Here is a 22,830-nt window from a genome sequence, read left to right as displayed (position 1 = left end):
TTCCCTTATATCTGCCTATTAGAAAAGTTCGAATGAGGGGAAGTTGGAGGTAAACTGGATGCTTCTAGTGACGCCATCTAGCAGTCAATGGGAAAGTGAGCGTGATTGCTGGTTAGGATGAGCCTAGAGACTTGGGCATAGAAAATCACAAGCTACATTTCACATCATGTCAGATTAAAAGCTACATAATTTGGAAAGACAGAGAACTAACCCGATTTACACGCAACAAATCGACAGACAATTTGCCTCAGACTGTCATGATTGCATACTCCTTTTACAGCTTTAGGACATGCCACGCGCTTGCAGACTTCTAGTCCAGTCTTGGGCAGTAAGAGGCTTATTACATCCTCATACCGACCCCTTTTGCCGGCTTTATCCGCATGTTGAAGACCGTCAATCGCATAGGTGAGCACCGCTCGTTCATTGTTGTCCGAGACATCAGCATCTGCCTTCCGCTCCAGCAACAGTTCTACAGACTTCACGGATCCGTACCCAGCGGCTAGGTGGAGTGGTGTCACGTTATTGACATCTCGAGCATCGACATCAAGAGCCTGATTGTGGCGTAAGAGCTCGTCAATTACTTCATAATGTCCTCGTGTTGCCGCAAAGTGAAGTGCATTGCGGTGGCTTTCGTCCTTTGCAGTCGACTCCACTTCGTGTTGCAGAAGCAATCTAATGATTTCAAGATTGCCATTCCCGGCCGCGCAGTGAAGAGGTGTGCGCCTTTTGTCGTCGCGGACGTCAAGCATCACTCCCTTCTGCTGAAGGAGGATTTCTACCACGTCGTTATGTCCAAACGCTGCTGCACAGTGAAGTGCCGTCTCTCCGCTGTAGTCACGGAGATTAACATCGAATCCGGCTTTCAGCAAGACTCTGAGTATATCCGAGCGACCGTTGGCGGAAGCCTGGTGGACTACCCCGACAATCATCCGGAGGTCATTGAGAGGGCGGAGCGTCTCAAGATCGTTGACATGGCCGTTTCTGCAGATGTAGAGTAGCTTGGCATCTCGTTCGGGAGGGGGTTGTGCACAAGCACAAAGACCGAACCGTTCGGGCCGTTGCGAACCACGGTTGGCAATCTGAGACGCGATATCAAGGGCCCGGGGTCGGCTCTGTGGATCTTTGTGCATCATCGCTTGACACATGTGAAGAATCCCACGCCAATCCTCTGCTAGTTCCGTCCACTCTTTGAGCCTCTTCTCGTTCTTGATACGTGGGTCTTCCTCGTTCCATTGGTTCATCAGCCTGTGAATTTTTTCAATCGCGCTTGCATTCGTTTGGCCTCCATTGTCGCTTCCAAACAGAGTATCGTGGAGAATGACCCTTCCCTTCGGTCGGATTGCAGCTAGCATCTCTAGAAACACGGCCCCTAAGGAAAACATATCGGCAGAGCGCGAACGGCTGCCTCCCCCTTCTACCTCGGGAGCACAGTACAGTGCCGTACGATCACGAGCAGCCCCCTGATTAGTTGTTGATAATGTTTTCCCCAAGATCATGTTTGATATGCCGAAGTCTACGAACAAGACACTGCTCTTGTAGAGTAGTATGTTGTCCGGCTTTATGTCTCGATGTCGGATCCCGATCCCATGAAGATGAGCCAGTGTAGTTGCTAGGCAACCGAACCACTTCCACAGATCGAGGTCCCCTGCTTTGGTCTTAATGGTGGGGGAAGTAAAGACGGCATTCTTGAAGCTCTCTGCATGTACCATAATGATTGCCGCATGAGGGTTGGTTTCCTCATCGTCCTCGTCTTCGGCATCCCTGGTAGGTTCGAAGATATAGGCGAAAACCAATTTGATGACATGGTGATGCTGAGCGAGATGGAGGAGTTTATACTCTTCTTTGAATTTGGCTTTGTCACTCTCAAGGGCTTTTTCGCTTGTCAAGGGCGCGAGCTTGAAGCTTTTGCGCACAAACGATGTTGCTTGGGATGCGAAGAGCTCGTGGCGATGCTGGATGCTGCAAGGGATATCCAGACTGATTGGGTCGCCGCCAAAAGAAGGAAGAGGGAAGAACCTGGTGAATTCCGTTTCTGACCCAAAGACCTGAATGTCAGGAATGCCTGCGGGCATGATGGGCGATGTGATGTTTGTTGCAGAAATCTTGGGCAATACGTAACGAAGGAACATCGGCATAGAATGACATTGCTGCTGTATAGGAGACGGCTTAATATATAGGACAAGTCGTGGAGTAAATATCAATAAGCTACGCCTCTTACATTTCGGCATGGTCGTCAACAAAAGCCTCGTCCTGAAATCATTCCAGACATGCATGACCTCGGATCCCACAGGCAGGTAGCCAAGCCAATATCATGTACAACAGAACGTCTGTGGTGTTCTCCAGTAACACAACAGATTCCTAAGGATTATTGTTGTTCTATGATACAATATTGACTAGATGCGCCTAGGAGGCCGAATCACGTATGATGCTAGACTGAATCGTTTGCTTCGTGACACCCTACTTCGGATCACCTGGGGTCTCCTCATTTGGTATGCCTCCGAGTTGCACTTGCCCATGGGTACGCATACTACCAACCAATATCATGCTGCATGCGAGAAAAGCCAGAATGTTGTATGTGGTGATCACCTCGCAATACGCCACGCACAGAGAGTCTGTGAACCTTATACCGGATCTCTGAGTTAACCGGACGGCCTTTTCTCGGCCAGAAGTCAAGTTATTTCGTGTCACAATCCTCTTTTATTTCGACGCACATTATGAACGCCGATAGCGGCAATTTCGAGCCTGCCGTGCGACAGAGCGAACCGCATCTTCCGCTTACATGGTGTTCGACTTCATATGGAATCTTTGTCACGAATCAGAATAGGCCAAGTAAATTGTTGTCTCTGCGCGTTCACGGGTGATTACATTTTATTGACACACACTGATGTAGAGGTGCCCAACCAGAACACGTACTTTGCACATTTGGTGCAGCGAGGCTTGGGTACATAAACCCCTGACACCACCTCTTCTATCTCAAGCAGGCTGTGTGCATCTGACCTTCCAAGTTGGTGTACTCGAAAGCCCAGCGTCTCTCAGCTCAACAACCAACCTTATCAATTCTTTGAACTACGATCTCAGACGTGATGGAAGCATTCGGTACCGCTCTCGCCACGACTACACTGGTCGTTCAGTATGTATCTGCTTGTGCCGGCTTCTCATCTCAGGCTAAATCACTTGCGGTACGCTTGGAGTGGGACCTTCGAGCTATGAAAATTATCAAGCAGTATTTCGAGCAGAGAGATGGGAGAGACCAAGACATAACCTTTCGTCCCGAGGACGATACTATGCTAGAACGAACTCTGGCTTATCTCGAAGGGATAGTCAGTCTGGCGCAACGGAAGCTGATCACGATTCAACGCAAGGGCTTTCTGAATCAAGTTGCTCTCGGTGCCTCGTGGATTGCCAGACGGGCTGATCTAGAGGACCTGGAAGCCGAGGTGTTTGCATGGACACAGCGGTTCGGGGTCCATGTCCTCGATTTAAGCCTTGACCTTCGAACCAGCATCCAGATTGAACCTCATCCTAAATCTCTCACGCCGCCTGTTATCAAGTCTAATGACAGACTTCGACAATTCGCTCGTCTTGACTCACAAGACAAGAAAGTACGAGCACATCGCATGCTGTTGCAAGACCCGACTGAGCTGGCCGCCAGGATTGCTAGTTCACCTTACATCCCCTACATTCCGCTTCGCCTCGCTCCCTCCCAACAAGGATCGGGAAACAGTCAGTTGATCCTAGCCAGTAGGCAGGTATCTCAGACAACCCTCCATGACCCCGAAAGCTTTTCTCGCCTCGAAGAGGATATGGGCCTGTTGGCTGCAGCCCTTACTTGCTTGGATCCAGCGGCCAACGTCTGTCTCTTGAGGGTGGAACACTACTTCTATCATAAGCAAAGGGGGCAGTTCATTTTTGTGCACTATCCACCTTTTTCAGTGGAATCAATGGCATCGTTGGACAAACGAATCAACCTCGATCCTTTTCCCAATGTGGACACCCCTTTGGAACAGCGGCTCAAGCTTGCTCACAAGCTCGCTGAGGCGGTCCTGTTTTTGCATACTGCTGATTTTCTACATAAAAGCATCACTACCAGGAGCATCGTGGTCCTCAACAAGTCGGAGGAGTCTAGCGATTCATGCCATTCAGATGACCTGGGTGACTGCAGCTCTGATCTCGAGAATACATACCTCATGGGGTTCGATCTTATTCGTGGGGCTGACGAGGGAACGACAAAGGAGGGTGCCGCCAAGCAGGCGGACGACTCAAGGTCGATATGGGAGTTTGACATCTATCAACACGCCGATCGTCAGAACGGAAAAAATAGCCGAATGTACGTCAAGGTCTACGATGTGTACAGCTTGGGCGTCGTGTTGTTGGAAATCGGCCTCTGGCAATCACTCTCGAAAGTCGCAGCAGACTTGGATGGAATGGATCCGAAGAAGTGGTCAGCACGTCTGGGTAGCATTGCTACGGCGAATTTGAAACAAAGGGTTGGAGAGAGATATACCAAATTAGTCTGTTGGTGCCTCGCTCTCGCCGCAGACAATGGCATGAAGGAGACCGACTTCGTTCAGAATGTACTAGATCCGCTGGAGGAGATGGCCAATACCCTCTCCTGCTAAGTTAGCAATAGTCTTTGCACTAGCCCACGGCAGGGCTTTTACAATTCCCGATGCCTTTACCTCTTTGGACGCGCATTAACTGGCTGTCACCTTCGTGCAGAAACTATTCATGGTGTGACGTGAGTGCTACTTGAAGTGACGTTACGCAGCAGATAATATTGACTTATTACTGCAGCCATTATGTAGGCTTTGCATGAGCATGTTTATATGCCGTCGGGTCAAGAGAAACGAGAAAAGTCAACTCAGTAATCAAATCAGATGCTGTAGCTTACTTCTTGTCCATTCTGCTGTAGCTCATCTAGATAGGCGAGCAGAATCTGCCAGGCGAGCCATTGGCACAGGTCAAGCTCGGTTTTGTGTGAGTATCGTCAGAAACTAGTTTCGGGCGAGGCCAAGGCCATAACTCTGAGGTTAGTTCTATATTTTTGGAGAGATAACCAGCCATGAGACTTCTGCTCGCCTCATTTCGCTTTACGCCTGGTACCAACCTTGCACGCATTACATTACACCCTACCATCATGCACGAAGCTCCGAAGTCCAATGCAGACCCGCACAATCATGCCTCATTAGGAAAGAGGTGCAGCTTGTCCGGTCTCAAATTATTGAGCTGTCAACAAACCTCGTCCGGGAGCCAGTCTCTGAAATTTCGCCCCCTGTCGTTCGCCTCCCCATGCGCCATAACCTCTTCGCATACCATCTGAGGATGCAGACATGCCATGCAAAGACCATTCAGTGTCCCGCTCCTCTTCAACTGGCCAACGGAGCACTTCATCAGTGTCCGGTGGTACCCCAAAGGCGGGCCACTAACGTGACATTGTCTAACGCGGTTCCGTTCTAAGTTCTTTGACATCTTCTCATCGGCTAGTCTCGTCATCGAGATGATGAACATGTTCGGCGTGCCCCTCGATAGGATATCTATATCCATATTGCGGAGGACTGAAGAAGTGTCAGCAGTCGTGGCCTGATTTGTGTTCTCGTGATGGCGGAGAAGCCGCCTCCATCAGGGAGTTGGCCTGCTGGTGTTGCATTGGCAGTAGGGTATTATTGCGTGGATCTACTTCACCATTCGCGTCGAGAGGGATAGACGGATTTCCTTGCGTTTCCGTTCCAGTGCGACTGTTTGCTCTCCGTATTAGATAACTTTTTTTCGAATGCCATGTAAGAGGTGTGGAGAGAGGATAGGGGTAAAGACAAAGCTCACCAGCAATCCTCAATGCGACGAGTTCATCCTCTCCCAATTTTCCGTCTGCCATAAAGCTGAAACTCTCCGATATTTCGTCGATCAATCGCAATGACGCCGCCTCGAATGCCCTCTCGTGCCTGAACCAGTATGCCGCCAGAAAGAGGTCCTTTTCCTCTGGGTGTACGACTCCAGACTGCGCGATGGTGTTCATGATCCCAGGCAAGAGCCAGTGCTCAGCTGCCGCCGTAAGGGTGAGAGCACAGTCATAGACTGGCTACTGCCAGAATCAGCCTTGAAGAGAGTTCTCTCGTCTCTGAGTTCAGACTGTTGCCCTGGAGGATGTGACACAGGATTTCCATGGCCTTGGGATGGTCGTCTTGGGGGGGGGGGGGGGGGGGGGACCCAAAAGTAGGGGGGTATGGTTTGGTTTTGTTTTTGGGGGGGAAAGTGGGGGGGAGGTGGGTGGGGGGGGGGGGGTGGGGCGGGGTGGGGGGGGGGGGGGGGGGGGGGGGGGGGGGGGGGGGGGGGACTGACACCACAGTATCGTGGTTATAGTTTGTCATTGGTATCTTGGAGGCAAAGATGGGGGAAGCATTGGTTAGGATGGGATTATGGACGCGAATATCATATCTAGATGGGCCGGCAACGAGGATGAGGTCGCTATGTGATGCCGGAGCTGTACTCGTCGGTGCGAAGGCTGTTCCATCTTCAATAGACAAGGTGATGTCTGGATTCCCACTTTTGCCTTCAGCACTGCGGTGACAGATGATGCGGTGATCTGAAAGAACTCTCCAGTAAGGGGATATCACGAGGTTGCAAAATGGGTGACAAAATAAGATGCTGTTCAACAGCAAACTACGATGCATACTTATTATTTCCATCTTTCTGATTCTCCTGACATGATTCAAGTTTATACTATCTTTGTTATTTCTACCATCTTTGTTGTTGCTATTATCCTTCTTATTTCTATTATCCTTCATCCTGCAGTTTAGCATTCTAATGAACAGTTTCAGTGCTCTTTAGTAATCTCAAACGTTATCACAATTCCATAGATGAGATCGCCCTGTAGGAGGACTTGCTGTTGTTGAGAACTGCATCTATATTGCCATCGAATCCGCGCGACTTATGGCTAAGAAGAAGACACCGATACTTATTGAAGGCCAGTATCTCAATAATCTTCTTGATTTCTGTCGCTCAATACCCCTCATAGATGGTCCGTATAGCTCGACGATGGCTCGATATATGACAAAGATTTGAGTAAATCACCAGATGTGGAGATGAGTTGAGTGGTGAGGTGAAGTGAGCAGATGGCAGTTGGCACTGTGTTTTCCATGGCGGAGACGCTAGGACCCAAGCTTTTGGGCGGATCTCTCCGCCCCGTCTCTGCCGCAGGTCCCGCTGCAGAAATCGGCCCCGCATGGGGCACAGTGCGCCGGCTTCCGAGACTCGTACCTTTCTCTGGTTCACTTTCTTTTTTCACTTCACGTCTCATTCCACTTCAACTTGAACCACTTCACTCCCGAAAGGAAACACCACACTCCTTCCGTCGTCATGGTGCGCACAAGGCCCCGCAACAAGACCAAACGCGTCGCCATAATAGACTACGGCTCAGACGGCGAGCCGCCAGAAGAAGCCCACGATGACCCAGAAGACGAAAATTTCGAGGCGCCGCCCCCGGACCCAGAAGACGATGATGAGGACGACCGAATGGACGTCGACGGGGGCGACGATGATTTCGAGGCAGAGGATCCATCCAATCTAGCCATTGATGACGGGTCACGCAGAAGAGGCAATGACAGTGACGAGGAGCGGCCCGCCTACACCAGCTCCGCCGGGATCAAGAAACGCCCGACGGATATGACCGCCCTCGACACCTACCACGCCGACGGCCGGCCTACGCGCTACTACACCGGCGAGTTGAAGCGCGGCCAGCGAATCCAGGTGCTGGACTTCTTTTACGGGCCTGAGGCGGAGGCTGTTGGCGTCGCGAGTTGGTTACTGAATCGGTGGGCTGGGTATGCGGTGCTGCCCAGTAAATTACCCGATGGGCCTGCTCATCCCGTGCCGAGTCCGTGGCTCGGAGAAGGGTTCAATGAAGACCAGCAGCGCGCCGCGAAGAGCTGGTTTGAGAGGCTGAAAGGCACCAAGGGGGTGACCGAAGCCGAGAGGGAGATGGGGGCGATAGAAGCGGAGGGGTACCGGTTGAACCCGGGCGGTCACTTGGTCTCCGTGATCGGGCCGTATCAAAACCAGCAAGAAGTCGAGATTCCGCCGTACGATAGCGTCGTACTTGGCGAGATGGGGCAAGTCCTGACGAAAGACGCCGGCGACGAGCAGAAGTCTTCTGGATGGATGTTCGATGTGGGTGGCATGGTTATCGGAATGGAATGGGCCCCAAGAACAGAGGGGGAATCGCAGATTCTCTCCCTCGCCGTGGTCCCGCCGACGGACCACCAAATGGGCCTCGAGGACGCTTACAATGAGAAAAAGGGTATCGTGCAGCTGTGGGAGCTTCGCGGGCAGAAGGACGGCGACGGCGTCTCAAGACCTGCCGCACGCCCTGCGCGACTTGCCAGGACGCTGTGCGTCGACTGGGGTAGGGTGAAGCGGCTCAAGTGGTGCCCTGTACCCTTCAGGGAGGACGGCTCTTTAGGCTTACTTGCACTGCTTTGCGGCGACGGGCAGGTTCACGTCGTCTCGGTCAAGGAAATCGGCGACCGAGAAGAGGACGCATTCAGTAAGACCATGTACTTCCCTGCCTCTTGTGTTCTTTACACTGACTAATTCCACAGCAAAACTCGAAAACTCTGTCGTATCCCTCGGCGTCTCCTCAGAAACCAACGTGACAGCAAGTTGCTTCGCCTGGGTCAACACAAACCGCATCGTTCTAGGCCACTCAGACGGCTCCCTGACCCTCTGGTCCATTTCCCCGCGCATCTGCCTCGCCCGCCACGACGTCCACTCAACCTACGTGATGCACCTCGATACGGCGTACCCCTCGGACCCGTACCTCGTCGCCTCGACCCCGATCGCAGGCTACACCACCCTCGTAGACCTCTCCGACCCCTCGTGCGAGCGGACAAGCTTCCCCTGCTTCGCCATCACGCCGCAGCCGAACCTTATGCAATGGAGTGACCACCTGCGCGGCTTCTTCACCGCCGTACCGTCCGCGAACCCGCTCAACGCCTCTGTCGGGTTCGTCCACGCGCGGTGGTACGCCGCGCAGGTGCGGAAAGTCATGGACGGGGACCGGCTGCCGACGTGTCTCGCTGTCGGCGCGCAGCATCCGTTTGTGCTGGTGGGTTATACCGACGGAACGGTGTGGGCTGCGAACCCGTCGAATCGTATCTTTGCTTCGAAGCATCATTTCGGGCACAAGATGAAGGTTCTCGACCACCAGCACATACCACGCGAGAGGCTCGACGCGGAGGTGGTGAACGGGCACGAGGGCGGGAACACAGCGGACCGGTGCCGTGGCGCGTCGAGGATATTGCAGGGTTTCCGGCCGGTGCCGAATGTGAATCCTAAGGTGGACACGTGGAAGACCAAGGTTGCGATCAACAAGAAGAAGGATAAGAAGGGTAAAGCCAAGGCTAAGGGTAAGGGTAAGGCAAAGGGGAAGAAAGGCGCTGCGGCGGCGGCGGCGGAGGCTGGAGAGGAGGACGATGCCGATGTACAAGGCGGTCAGGAGGAGGTTGATGGGCACTTTGCTGATCCCGAGCGGGCCGTGATTTCGGAGCCGTTGACGCGGATCACAACGATGGCGTGGAATCCGAACATGGAGTACTCGTGCTGGGCGGCTATTGCAATGGCGTCTGGCCTGGTGAGGGTCATTGATTTGGGATTGGAATGCTAGAGAGAGAGAGGCCTCCCAAGCATAGAGTAACATAGGTGAAATAGGCAAGAAGTATGAATGATACCCTCTATTATCAACCTTCTATACAGTAAAAAACATCATGTATCCGAGACTCATGAACCTCATTACACCATCTACAAACCCCTCTGATCAGAAACACTTGCCCCCTGTAACAGTATGATGATAATCAAAAGCCTTAGCCATGCCATATAAATGCGTCACGGCGGCCATCACCACGAAAAAGTGAAAAATCTGGTGCGAGCTGCCCCAAATATCAAACGTGCGCGGGAACGAGCGCTCCGGCCAGCGGAACGCATATAGAAAAGCGCCAAAGATGTACATGAGGCCGTGCAGGACGACCCAGCTGAGGCTCATGCGGTCCTCCATCTCCTGGCGGCCGTAGATTGTCAGGCCGTGGAGGACGGGGACGACGCCCGAGGTGCCGAGGGCGGTGAACATGCAGGCGCGGAAGGTGCGCCATTCTGGGGCGCGGAAGAATTCGATCCAGGAGACTGCGCCGCAGCCTAGGCCTAGGAGGCAGATCTTGAGAGGTTGTGTTAGTGAGATTTGGTGTCTGAGTTGGTTTATATCATGAGGGATGAATGGGAGATGAGTGAGAGATGAGGGATGAGTGAGTGAGTGAGTGAGACATACCGTTGTGAGGTAGAACTTGAGCAACGCAGGATGGCAATAAAAGCCGTAATACATGGCCGGCACATAACTGCCCACAATAAGAAACACAATCCCCGAATAATCCAGCTTATTCCCCCACTTTGCGACCTCGGGCGAATGGTTGCTCATGGCGTGGTACGTGGCACTCATGCCCAAACACGCAACGGCGCCGGCGAAAAAGCACCCAAAGACAACCATGTCGGCATCGCTCGCCGACTCGTAGCGCGGTGCGATAACGGCATACAGGACCGCGCCGGTAATCACGAAGGCGACGGCGCCGAGGAGGTGGGACCAGATGTTGACGGACTCGTTGTGCAGGTACCCCAAAGAGCGGAAGGAGGCGCGGTACGAGTTGGAGTCTGGGCGATAGCCGGTGATGATAAATTGGTTGTCGCGGCGCCAGGCGGGCAGGTCGTCCCAGAGGACGAGGAGGGCCTTTTCGACTTTGCGTTCGAGGGCGGCGGCGGAGGATTCTACCGTTGAGAGGAGGGTTGTGGTGTCGTGGGAGGAGCGCCGGCGGTTTCTGAGGCCGGCTGTGCCGTCGGCTGTTTCTGGAGCTGTCATCTTGGTGGTTTGTTGTTTAGGTAGATAGTATCTTTTGGTGTTGTTCTTGGCTATATGCGTCGCGGTTCACGAGAGAAAAGGATGTCTATAATAGCATGTGGTGTGGCTCTCTATAAGCATTTAAAGGACGTTGAGATATCACGGGCGCGCACGTTCAACAAAGGCACATGAGGTAAGGTGCTGCAACTGCGATGACGGATTGACGCCTAGCGCCGGGTGTGCGGCGGCGGGTCAGGCCAGGGGTAGCTACGTAAAAGGGAGGGCCCTGATTTATTGGGATGGGAATTGTTGGGATTTCCTCTTTTTTTCTGCTGGCATCTGCATTTCCACATGCTTGAAGATTTTCCTTAGCAGCAACAGCAGACGGCACCAAATCATGTGTTTTTCTCTCGGTCCGCACCGAACGGATCCGAGGCCGTTGTCATCACAAGTGCCGCCAGCTGGAGCCGGGCAAAGAATGCGCTGAACGGTCGGCCCGTCGGTCAGACTGGACCATCCGCCGGGAAGAGAGCGGGCATCAGGTGAGACATTTGGACATTTGCCTTACATAAGGTAAATGTGCCTCCAAAGTTCGAGGTCAGCATGTGCTGCAGGACAGCCAGACGTGAGCATCGACTGTGAAACGGGCACTGGATGGAGAAGAGAGGGCCGGTGGGTTCTGTGGGAGGTGACTCTCGAGCGCAAATCTTTGCTAGGAGTAGCAAAAGACGACGAATACCCGCGGGCGTATTTCCACTGTTTAAAGCCCCCCGCCTGTTCCAGTTTTTGGACGTTGCACTGCAATTGCAAGAACGAAGACCCTGAGTCCGATTTTTGTGTCTCGAGTCAACACAATTGCAGGCTGACACTTTAAAGACCTCAGAGCATGAAAAACAACAGTCAAGGTATCCGGCATCATCCATGTCGATTTTGTCAAAGATCGAGAACTCTTTTGATATCATTTCATTGCATGCTCGTTGTAGGTATGTAAAAGAAAAAGCGCTCCTCCGTGGTCCCGGCCTTTGGTAAATCGGGCACCGTTCTTGTTGTGTGCGCGCGGTCGTCGACTTCTGGTTATTTCGCAATACCGCCCATCCAGCAGCCGGTTTATTTCTTGCCGCTCTTCTTGATGCCCTGGGTACCGGTGTTGAGAGGTCCCTTTCCGCCGGCCTTGGCGGCCATCTCCTTGCGAGCCTTCTCCTCTGTTATCGTACATTAGTCTCCATCTGCAAAGAAACTTGAGACGGGAGAGGGAATGTAGCATCCGTCCCGTCAGTATATGTGCGGGACCTACCGGCGCGCTTCTTCTCGAGGAAAGCGAGGTCGTCCTCGTCCATGTCCTTCTGGGCCTTCTTCGCGGCCTTAAGAGGCTTGGCCTTGCCACCTGTTGTTGTGAGGAAATCATTGTCAGCAACGCAGGGACTGAGTCGGAAAAGGCTGGGTTGTCCCATTTTATGCGACGGCAGATTGCTTACCTTCACGGCTTGCACCACCCATTTTTGCGAGGTTGTCGAGGAAGAAACTGGATTGAAGATCGGCTTTGGACGAGGAAGAGCGGTGGACAGTCAGGCGAAGAGGCAGAATCTGGAGTCGCAAATGTTGCACAGTCGTAGAGTCGAAAGGAGAAGAGGAAGCGCGGCGCAGCGAGGCGGGCGGACGTGGGGTGAAAATTGCCCCTCCTCGACGAATCGGTCAAGGGTCCCCGTTTATAAAGATTTCTTATGGTTTATTCTTTTCCGAGAGTAATATGCAGTTATATACTATATGCAGGTGACCCAGTGTGGTGGAGCTGGGACATCCACGGAACATTCCAAGCTCGACGTCGGTGTGGTCGGCTGTGTTCCGTGCCACCTTGATTTCTCCGGCGCGGCGCCAGTGTCTCGTCACCACCAAAAATCACCACCTGTCGACCCTTGATCGCTGGAAGGCACCGAGTCGTCTCGACACAAGCAACACTGCTCTTCCTTGGCATTGCATTACGACACTTGATCCTCCTTCCCCCTCCTCTTTTAATTGCCCTCTGGTTTTCTAGTGTCGCCTTTGCTTCCTTCTTTCTCCCCATGAGCTGAGTCGACACAGTCATCCGGTTCGCAAACAATTCCTGCCGCACATCAATCTTCTGGTGATCTCTGCTGACACGTCGCTGCTGCTTTTTGCGCGCAAAAAGACCTAGGGGATTCCTTCCTCTGGCGGATCACTGCTGCAAAATTTACCTTACGCAAGGAACGTGCTTGTCTGCACACGGTCGAGACTAGAGCTCAAGAGCACCGCACTTGCTATCGCATTGCAAACATGGCGTCGAGTTCCGACGAGGGCGAGATCATGGAGAATGACGCCGTGGATTTGAAGGCAACTTCACTGCCGAAGAAGTTTGAAGGAAACGGTGTTGACCGTCAAGACAGAACTCGAGATAGACGCTCGGCCTCCAACTCCCCCGAGTACGACAGTTCCGCCAGAAACAACTACCACTTTTCGAGACGCAGCCGTTCCCCCCCGCCGCCCCGCGGCTTTAAGCGCGCCCGTGACGAGCGTGACTACGCTGGTGGAGGACGACAGGAAACCCGCCGCTTCCGCGTGCATTACGAAGACGGCGCAAGGGATGACTACCGCCGCTCACGCGTATCGTACGAAGACCTAGACCGCCCGCCGTCCCGCGGCTCGAACACCAGCTACGACGGTCGCGACAGGAACCGCAGCCGCGAGAGAGACGCATACAGAGACAGGGACAGGGAGCGCGATCGCGAGAGGGACCGATACCCGGATAAGAGACAGCGTAACCGTACCAGGTCGCCCTACCGGCCCCCGCGCGGTGAGCGAGGAGGTCGCGATGATCACTACGCCAGAGACGGCGGGCGCGATCGTCTCACCGATTCGTTCCGCGGCTTAAAGTACGATGACAACAGGGACCAAAACGCCCGAAACGGAGGCGCGGCGCCGAACGGGGTCGCTGTAGGAATGGATTCGCGCGCTTCCAGACAAGATGCTAAACCTGTGAAAGACTCTGCAGACCGTGAAAATTCTGCGGCTTCTCGCTCTCGGGGCCAGGCGTCCGTCTCCCCTCCTCCCTCCAAGAGGACTCGGTTCCTGCTAACGCCCGACGATAGCGCTCCGCAGGTGGTGGAACCTGATCATAGCTACGATGAGCCCGAGGAGCCGATGGTTATTGACGAGGAAGCTGAGATCGAACGCAGGCGACGACGCCGTGATGAGCTACTCGCAAAGTCTAGTTCAGCTACTCCACTGCTTATTCACGCATTGCATGCGACTGACAAGTTGGCGATTCCATCACCAGCCCGGGAAAGCACTCCAACAGCGGATATCGGTACCCCAGGCACAGGTAAGAATCTTGTCCTCCAGAGTTTGACAGAGGCTAAGTTTGCAGACATTGCCTCACCAGCCCGAGACGGGAGTTCGCCTGGCGCTATTGACATTGTGAATGAGAGTGACCTCATGAACACTCATGGCGGTGGCGACGCAATGGAAGAGGACGGCCCCTCAGCTGCAGATTACGATCCCACGGCCGACATGAAGGAGGACGAGAGGCGCGATGAACTGCGACACGGCAACGTGGGCGTTCATGGCGAAGCTCCTGACACAAAGCACGAGACGCAGCCACAGGATCAACCTCAGGAAGCCCCCGCGAAGAAGTCATCAGAAGACGACGACGACGATGACGATTTCGACATGTTTGCTGAAGACTTCGATGATGAAAAGTACGCCGCACCTAACCCTGTCAAGGTAGCTGTGGTGGACGAGTCCAAGGCCTCACCCGCTCTTGCGCCGACAAACGGAGCCATTCTCGAGGGCGACGACAAGGACGGTTATTACAAGCTTCGCATTGGCGAGATCCTCAACGGCCGTTATCAGGTCCAGTCGGCTTTGGGCAAGGGTATGTTTTCCGGCGTTGCGCGGGCCGTCGACATTACGAACAAGAAACTGGTCGCTGTCAAGATTATGAGAAACAACGATGCGCTGAGGAAGGGAGGTTTCACCGAGATTGCCATTCTGCAAAAGCTCAACGACGCCGATCCAGAAAATCGCAAGCACATTGTCAAGTTTGAACGGCATTTCGACCACAAGGGCCACCTGTGCATGGCGTTTGAGAACCTGAGTCTTAACCTGCGCGAAGTGCTCAAGAAATTCGGCAACAATGTCGGTATCAACTTGAGTGCTACGCGAGCATACGCCCATCAAATCTTCATTGGCCTTGCTCACATGCGCAAATGCAGTGTCATCCATGCAGATTTGAAGCCTGACAATATCTTAGTGAGTACTGCCAATGTTGGCTGTTGGACAAAGAACTCAACTAACCGTCCGTAGGTCAACGAGAGCCGAAATGTGCTCAAAATCTGTGACTTGGGAACCGGCATCGACAAGTCTGATGCAGCCACAGCGCACAACGAGATCACCCCGTACCTAGTCAGTCGCTTCTACAGAGCACCAGAGATCATTCTCGGTATGCCCTACGATTACTCCATCGACATGTGGTCCATCGGTGCCACCTTGTACGAGCTGTACACGGGCAAAATCCTCTTCGCGGGCGACAGCAACAATCAGATGCTCAAGGCCATCATGGAGATCCGTGGCAAGATCACGCCAAAGCTCTACAAACGGGGTCAACTCTCGGCGATGCACTTTGATGAAATGGGCAACTTTGTCAGCATGGAGCGGGACAAGGCGCTTGGAAAGGTACGTTATTGGTTCGTGGTCTCGGTGTTTGTTGTTTTGCTTGCATCTGTCTTTCACCCCTCTTCCCCATATCTCAACGCCTCTGCATTCTGCCTCGTTTCAAAACTTGAACCCATGACCCAATCATCCCTCAGAGTTGCTATTTTGGCCGACGGGGTCCCTAGATGGGTCTAGTGGAGGCGGAGTGCGGCTGTAAGCGCTGAGGCGCGGCTGCACATGCGTACGCATGTATCCACCCTCCCACAGCTATGCGGGCCGTCCGTCAGTCAAGGCCGAGCGCGTGCCCGGAACGCTCGCGTCGCGATGCCGCCCAGCTGACGGGCTGGTCGTCGTCGACATTAGACCAGTCACGATACTGTTGGAAGCAAACACTCCGGACTGTTCGGACTCGCATGACTTGCTGGGGTGGAATGGTACCCCAGTATGGAAGGCCCGCGGACGAATCCTCCCATCTTCGGAGGATGAGCTGTCTCAGGGACTGTTTGTCACGGCCGCATCATCTCAACTTCGCTCCATACCTAGTTTCCCCTACATACCCCCCTGTTTTTTTGCCTCTCCGCCACCCCTTGTGTCCTGCACAAAGGGTCCAACGTGTCGGGTCGATTTGTCAAAGTTGATAGGAAATGTTTCCCCCGACCGGAGGGTCCCTCCGCAGCAAGCCTATCCCGGTAGGCCCCTGCTACGCCATTGCATCACTACCTTGTTTTGTCGATGGGCCGATGATGGGCCCTTTTGTTTGAAAATAGTAGTAGAAAAGTTCAGCTGGTCGCTAACCAACATCCTCACACAGACAACCGCCAGGGTCCTGCCCGTCGTCAAACCAACGCGTGATCTGCGCACCCGCCTCTTTGCCGCGTCAGCGGGTATGAACGACGCCGAGACGAGGGACCTGAACCATTTTGTCGACCTGCTCGAGCACTGCTTGACGCTTAACCCGGAGAAGAGGATCAAGCCCGCCGACGCGCTGAGGCATCCCTTCTTTACTGCGAAGGCCGCCGCGCCTGTGAAGAGATGAGGGGCGTGGCGAGTAGTCCCATGTTGGGAAGACGCCGTTGGGTGTGTAGGATGATGACAGGGGTGTTGTGGTCCCTTGAGGCCACTGCTCTGATTCCAGGGTCACCCTGATCAACCTTGGTCGACAACCATAGCTAGGCAGTGTGGCGTGTAGATGTTTGTATGAGGATAAGGGAGGCACAACTCTTACTGCGAAGCGCCTCTTTAGACACAAACAAAAGCATTAGATGAAATGGAGACTACATTGCGTTATGACATGATATGATCACTCCAGATCCGCAGAGTGCCATTTTGCGGAAAAGCCTCGGTATTGGCTTCAGGTACCTTGAGCAACAATGTGCCTAACCTTGGGTGATATTCACCATGGAGTCGGTTGAATATCCACACAGCGCATCCTTCATTCTCATCGCGAGGAAACGTGGCGGGACAGAAGAGAAGTTGCTGTAGTACTAGCTCAAGAGGCCTGGTGCTCTTCCGCTTCCTATCCGAGCATCATGTCCACGTACCTCTAGCCTATGCCTCTCTCTCACCGACCTTGCGAAGTATGGAGCGGGTGAACCAGCGCATTCATGGGTGAATGCTTGAATTCCTGATTCTTTTCTGATTTTTATATTTCGGTTCCCGTGTCTATCCGTGCTCGTAACAAGACTTGAGATATCTAAAGAGACTGGACCCTAATAGACCCGTTTACTATGGTAAACCTTTGTTGAGAATGGATGAAAAGGGTCGAAGATGCGAGCCAGTTGGCAGATCTGTCATAGTGGAGCGAGGGTCCAAGGGCTCGCGGGGATCGAGATATGGAGTCGAGAGGCTCCAAGTGAAAAAGGGGTTAGGGGTTCAGGAGGTCAAGGGTTCGAGTATCTAGAGGAAGTATGTCAAAGACATGAATAGCACAGAGGCTCTCATCTAATCTCCAGCGTTCGGGTAAACCACTCTCTCCGTCCGTGAGGTTCGAGTATCCGGGGCATACGCCGTCAGTGTCCCACCCAAGGTGCGGAATAGAGATGTCACGTCATGTCATGTCAAATCTTTGATGGGAACTTTTTTCCCCCCGTGCAAAAGGATTGTCTATCATGCGGCGGGGTTCGAGAACTCCGAGCCCGTGATGCTGTTCTCCCCTTCTGTTTTGTTTTGGGCTATAGCGCATTGTCTTGAGCTGTACATCTTGGGAGGGCAAGGGAGGATTGGGACTCCTTTGAGAGACTGAGATATGAGCTTGAGTCCGAGTGGGTAGGAGCGAGTGTGAGCAGGAGCATGGCGTGTGGGTTTCGATAAATGAGTTAGATGGGATCTCCTTTCGGGGCCAAGTGAGCAAGTTAGGCAGAGGGGCTAAAAGGAGTAACACCTTGGAGGGTCCAGTGTCCAGCTTAACGGAGGCCGAGGCGCCTCTCTCTCTCTCGCCAGCGATTACTTGAGATATGGCGTAGCTACTTGTTCTTGATTCCAGAGCCTAGATGTGTCATACACAGACTCCAATTTCTCCGGGAAGCATTTCCAACATCTCAGTAGGTGTCACCACAAGTCTGATGACCGCATGAGATGACTTTTTAAGGAATAGATATCTAGATGACCTGGGGTCAGGAACCATAAGTGTACAAAGTTGCCGTCTCTTACTACCTTCTACAGGGCAATGAAATGATTTGTTTCTTTGGGTGTATCGCATCTTCGTGACTGGAGACTGGCCTAGCCCACACACGCAACGCGAGGCTGAGATGCCTCGTACCGCTTGTGGAGAGTTGCGGCAATGATAATTACATCAACAACGTTGAAAACGTTCCAACGAGGGTGAGTCCACGTGATGCAGTGAGAAAATACCGTTGGCGATATGACGCTTCACACTAAAGCATCACAAGGCTATATTCGCCATGAGTCCAACCATAGTAAACATTTGGGAAAAGACCATTATATCTAGGTTCACAAAATAAATCACTGGCCTTCAACCCTCATAGAGTACAACTTCAAACGCTAGAAAAATGAGCAATCTTAGTTTCTCATTCATTTTGAGAAATCGTAACACGGAAAGCCAGCTCATTTGTAGTCAGTCTCACTGGGCAAATAACCAAGTCTCATCCAGAGACGAAATGAGAAAAGTGTCGCGAGGCAGAAATTCGGTAGCCAGCAGCTCGCGCGGCATCACACACCAAAGCAACCACCCCGAGAACAAAACCACTCGTCTTCTACGACATGAAGGCTTTGTCAGGGCCGGGCCGGATCCTGTGTGAATACACAGCTGCACACCGAACGGGTAACGCGCTCTCTGCCAATCGCGATATCAAAACATCCAGCCTTGCGGCCCCATGTAAACCACAATCGGCACCCTCACATCAATTCACACGCTATAAAAACCTCGACTGCATGAAATTTAACAAATTAAACCGTACAAAAGACGTCTAAATCCAGTCTGACTCATCCAGCGCTCGTTGCGAGGAAAGAGCCAACAAAGTCGTCGCTACCTGACCCCAACCCGTAGCCTTGGGACGGGAACCGCCCGTGCCTGGAGGCCACATACCTCAAAACGCAAGGCTACGCCCAGCCACCATGTGCAGCACGGCATGGATCCAGGCAGAGTATCCAACGTGGGAAACGCGGAAGGCAAAGCAAACTCCATACGCGCGCGCGAGAGAGACGCCGGCAGAGATGTCACGAGCGGCTTCCTCGCTAGCCAGACTGGTAGGACACCCGTCTACTGGCGTTGGCTTGTACCTATTCACTCGTTGAACGCGTCCGAATTGATCCTTCCACTGCTGGTGGCAGCAGAATAACATTGAGGCAGTAACTCTACATCTTAAGCTACGTGCATGTTTGCCGCCCATAGAGAAGGATGGAGGCACAGTCTCATATGCATCGCTCCCGAACCACCAGACCTCGCGGCCCCCGCCTGTCGTGCAAGCAGCTGACGGGCACCCTCGAAATTGACCTTTCAGGTGAATCTCAGGTGAGCAGCAGCAGCAGCAGCGGGGGCGGGCGACAACGGGCGTTGGGGATCCTTCTGGCACAGCGCCGTCTCGAGGTTGCACAGCATCAATGACGGCTGCTGGAGCCTGGGAAAGAAAATTCATACACTTTCTTGGAAGACGAGGCGTAGCACCTTCCAACAGATGGTGCGGCGACCGCGGCTGCGTGCTTATGGCCGACCGCAGCGGGCATCAGTGGAATATAGCACGAGACGGCAACACGGGATCCCCTCCAAGTTCCTCATGTGCGGAGAGAGACGAGAGGCCTTGGCTGAGTTTGGTTGCTGAACAAAGTCACGTAGGGCATATCCCGTTCGACGGAAAGCCCGTAGTCTGGAGGCAGAATGCGGGATCCCGGTGGCTGGTATCCCCATGCACCAGCAGGATTGACCTGCCTTACCAAGTACCGAAGAGGTTGGACCAAAGGGCACAGGTGTGTGAGGCGAGCGAGGAAGAAGGGGAGAGAAGTGAGAGATTATCACGATGCCGTCGTTGCACGGCGCCGGGAAGCGGCAAGTCATGGATGTACGTTGTTGCTTTGATGCGGCCAACCGGCGGGTACTCGCACTGCCTAGTCGTGGACGCTGGATGGTGCGTAACGGCGTCGGCCGTGTCCCCCCCCCGTGGTGCCCCCCGGTAGTGCCGAACGGAGATGGCGGGGGCCTCAATCAATGAGGCGGGGTAGAGCAAAGGGAGAGCCGGGGACGGGGGCCCTACCTTGGGGACTGACAGCCCTGCTGTGACCTGCCGCCCTGTATCCGTGAGGGATAATGTGAGTGGCAGAGTGGTGCATCCGTATACCTACCCTGCTGTGAGTACGGAGTATATCCGTAAGGCACTGATCAACGGCGTCGACGTCGCAGGGTCTCCCGTTCGAAAGACGTCCGCTTCGCTAGGGCTGTCATCGCCCGCTGATTAACCATGAACCAAGGACCGTTGGGACCAACCAGCCAAGAAAACTCTCTGGATAACTTTTCCAATGATCGTCGTCAGGCGTTGGTTGGTTGGTTGGACGTGTGTCGGGCACCCATCTTTGCTGCTCCATTCCCTGAATGCCTCACAGGCTTACCCCCTGGGCCATGCTCTCATCATCGTCGTCGTTCGACTCGCCGTGTTGGGACGTAACTGGTCGAGGTGGAATTAGGTTCGGCACCCGGCGGAGAGAAAGAACAAGAACAACGTTCAATGCCACCCCGGACGTTGCATGATTGATCGACCCCTCCGAGATGGACCCTGAAATCCTCCACAGTAGTAGGAGTGTAGGACCAACCTGTTTAGTGGCATACCTTCGTTGGCAGGGTTGGTCAAAATCTCTGGGTATCCAAGAAAAGAATGTGCGTACCGCAGATCGGCCATCCGAGGCTTGCTGGTGCTGCATTCTTTCGCGCGCATTGAGCAGATCGAGTCGATCACCAAAGGGGGGGGGGGGGACGGCATTCTCCTGAAAGCTGACGGGCTGAGGGGTTGACGCCCGCCGGCCGTTTGGCTTATTGAGCCGCGGCGCACCGTTGGGACGGTCGTCTAGATTGGTTGTTGGACCCTGAAGCATCGAGCCCTTCTAGGTAGTGGAATGCCGTCACGTCGTTTGGCTTGTCTCGCCTCGGGAGACGAGAGGAGATATGACAGAATACACGCGCCATGGAACCACGCTTGACGCAAGGGGTGAGGTCATTGAACGGTCCTGGCGCACGCCGCCGCCCTTTTTAGGGGTCCAATCCCTCCTCCCTGGCCTTCTATTGCTCAACAGACCTCATGCTCTCTGAGAATATCGAGCTGGGACTATTCTCGTGAATGGCGGTGGTTTGAGCGTTCGTTTACTCCTTGTGGCACCTAGCTCGATGCTCGAGACCACCACCCGCGTTGAGATGGACGGGCGGTGTGGTGTGGGATTTGGTGATCTGCAGTACGGGACCCAATAACGTACTGACGGCCATCCGAAGGCGCCGTGACGAGACACTGGCACGCCTGGTCGTCCGTCCCAGGACCGCTGCAGATCGCTTATGCCATCGATCTTCTAGGTACCAAGATAGCCCCAGTACTGATTGGCATTCGACGACCCCTCTCGCGGGCCTGTGATGCGGACCATGAGATCACAGCTGCACAACACAGTGAAGATCTCTACCGTATGGCGAATGAGGAAGACGTCCTCTCCACAACCCTCCTTCCTTCTGCAGTCCTTTGCGACGGTTGGCTCGGAATCGCTGTTGGAGAATGAGAATCTCGATGGAGGTGTCCTCATAATCAGGGGATCGTTTAGCAATGCGAAAGTCGAACCCTAGGGGGCTTTGAGATCTGCAAATCGATATGCGAACTACCAGGCCATGCGACATTTACTCCATGTCAATGACATGTTGATGATCGATCACTGACCTGTGGCTGCCCACACCGCTAACATCGGTCATCGAGAATCCTCTTCCCATTCCATATCCAATGCTGGTGCATCCCAAACAGTCCTGGGGAGCATTTCATCTTGGCTCTCGTGCGGCAGTGCTTCACCTATACGAAGGCTGTATGGAGCTGACGAGGCTGTGCCCGTGTGTTTGAATCGTGGATCGTGAACCGGAGAAAGTGCGGGTTACCTTCCAGAATACGGAGTACTCCCCACTGAATTATCACTATGTGGTCTGTATCAAAGTTCCCATTGCAGTGGATAGGTTGGATGCTGTGTGGGGCGCGTCTGCAAGACTTTGAGAGCTGCCGGATTTTGATTTGGGTTTGCCATTAACAACTTGTTTCGTTTGGAACACTTCGTTTTATTGGCTGGTGGTTCATTCATGATTCGAGGGAATCTTTATTATCGAGATAGGGTTTCCTTGCAGCCTCCGCGGCTTGCCATCAACTCTGCAAACCGCTCAGGCTGCAGAATAGACTGGGCTTCCATGCACAGCATACTCCGTACTCCGTACAACCATTCAGAGAGGTATCAAGCATGGATTGACTCTTGAAATCCGAGTCGATTCGACTGCATCCATCCATGATCCAGACCACAGGCGCCCGGGCTAGCCGGTGCGTAGCTGTGCATGTGGGCTCGTAAGGGTTGGTTGGATGTTGTCCCTGATAGAGTGCAGCCTCCGTGAAGCCCACTCACACAGTCACACTGCCCTCGACTTGCAGCATCCATTGACAAAGTAGGATGTGAGGGCGAAGGACTTCAACCTGATCGTGATCACTGACGTGCTGCGGTGCGAAGAAAGGCCGTGCCAATGTAGCACAGATAGCCGAATGCCCGTATTAGAGGTTGAGTCACTTTTGTAGCTAGCTCCTCTGTGCGTCGAGTTGTGATGATAACATCGCGACACG

General features: G+C 53.5%; 9 protein-coding genes across 9 annotated transcripts; 3 read left to right on the top strand and 6 right to left on the bottom strand.

The window, feature by feature from the left end:
- Positions 1 to 206: 206 nt before the first annotated feature.
- On the bottom strand, positions 207 to 929 carry CCOS01_12061 (uncharacterized protein; the record flags this gene model as incomplete). The annotated part of the gene is made up of 1 exon (XM_060460211.1): positions 207 to 929. One exon carries the CDS (start codon positions 927 to 929, stop codon positions 207 to 209), a length of 723 nt encoding a protein of 240 aa, XP_060309154.1.
- A 2,154-nt stretch (positions 930 to 3,083) lies between these two features.
- On the top strand, positions 3,084 to 4,619 carry CCOS01_12060 (uncharacterized protein; the record flags this gene model as incomplete). The annotated part of the gene is made up of 1 exon (XM_060460210.1): positions 3,084 to 4,619. One exon carries the CDS (start codon positions 3,084 to 3,086, stop codon positions 4,617 to 4,619), a length of 1,536 nt encoding a protein of 511 aa, XP_060309153.1.
- Positions 4,620 to 4,873: 254 nt separating this feature from the next.
- Positions 4,874 to 6,013, bottom strand: CCOS01_12059 (uncharacterized protein; the record flags this gene model as incomplete). Its single annotated transcript, XM_060460209.1, has 3 exons — positions 4,874 to 4,966; positions 5,239 to 5,555; positions 5,821 to 6,013. 3 exons carry the CDS (start codon positions 6,011 to 6,013, stop codon positions 4,874 to 4,876), a joined length of 603 nt encoding a protein of 200 aa, XP_060309152.1.
- A 1,340-nt stretch (positions 6,014 to 7,353) lies between these two features.
- Positions 7,354 to 9,658, top strand: CCOS01_12058 (uncharacterized protein; the record flags this gene model as incomplete). Its single annotated transcript, XM_060460208.1, has 2 exons — positions 7,354 to 8,539; positions 8,595 to 9,658. 2 exons carry the CDS (start codon positions 7,354 to 7,356, stop codon positions 9,656 to 9,658), a joined length of 2,250 nt encoding a protein of 749 aa, XP_060309151.1.
- Positions 9,659 to 9,808: 150 nt separating this feature from the next.
- Positions 9,809 to 10,894, bottom strand: CCOS01_12057 (hemolysin III family channel protein; the record flags this gene model as incomplete). The annotated part of the gene is made up of 2 exons (XM_060460207.1): positions 9,809 to 10,201; positions 10,313 to 10,894. The coding sequence occupies 2 exons, from the start codon at positions 10,892 to 10,894 to the stop codon at positions 9,809 to 9,811; spliced, it is 975 nt and encodes a 324-aa protein (XP_060309150.1).
- Positions 10,895 to 11,633: 739 nt separating this feature from the next.
- On the bottom strand, positions 11,634 to 11,792 carry CCOS01_12056 (uncharacterized protein; the record flags this gene model as incomplete). The annotated part of the gene is made up of 1 exon (XM_060460206.1): positions 11,634 to 11,792. The coding sequence occupies one exon, from the start codon at positions 11,790 to 11,792 to the stop codon at positions 11,634 to 11,636; it is 159 nt and encodes a 52-aa protein (XP_060309149.1).
- A 188-nt stretch (positions 11,793 to 11,980) lies between these two features.
- CCOS01_12055 (uncharacterized protein) lies at positions 11,981 to 12,370 on the bottom strand (the record flags this gene model as incomplete). Its single annotated transcript, XM_060460205.1, has 3 exons — positions 11,981 to 12,075; positions 12,168 to 12,257; positions 12,349 to 12,370. 3 exons carry the CDS (start codon positions 12,368 to 12,370, stop codon positions 11,981 to 11,983), a joined length of 207 nt encoding a protein of 68 aa, XP_060309148.1.
- A 795-nt stretch (positions 12,371 to 13,165) lies between these two features.
- On the top strand, positions 13,166 to 16,577 carry CCOS01_12054 (uncharacterized protein; the record flags this gene model as incomplete). The annotated part of the gene is made up of 4 exons (XM_060460204.1): positions 13,166 to 15,139; positions 15,194 to 15,735; positions 15,809 to 16,230; positions 16,312 to 16,577. The coding sequence occupies 4 exons, from the start codon at positions 13,166 to 13,168 to the stop codon at positions 16,575 to 16,577; spliced, it is 3,204 nt and encodes a 1,067-aa protein (XP_060309147.1).
- Positions 16,578 to 19,496: 2,919 nt separating this feature from the next.
- Positions 19,497 to 20,922, bottom strand: CCOS01_12053 (uncharacterized protein; the record flags this gene model as incomplete). The annotated part of the gene is made up of 4 exons (XM_060460203.1): positions 19,497 to 19,617; positions 19,931 to 20,274; positions 20,600 to 20,655; positions 20,817 to 20,922. 4 exons carry the CDS (start codon positions 20,920 to 20,922, stop codon positions 19,497 to 19,499), a joined length of 627 nt encoding a protein of 208 aa, XP_060309146.1.
- Positions 20,923 to 22,830: the final 1,908 nt, after the last annotated feature.

Source organism: Colletotrichum costaricense (assembly GCF_030867565.1).
Source record: "Colletotrichum costaricense strain IMI 309622 chromosome Unknown Scaffold_14.1, whole genome shotgun sequence".
Lineage (NCBI taxonomy): Eukaryota > Fungi > Ascomycota > Sordariomycetes > Glomerellales > Glomerellaceae > Colletotrichum > Colletotrichum costaricense.
Note: the sequence above shows the minus strand (reverse complement) of the source record. Positions and strands in the feature narration are given on the sequence as shown.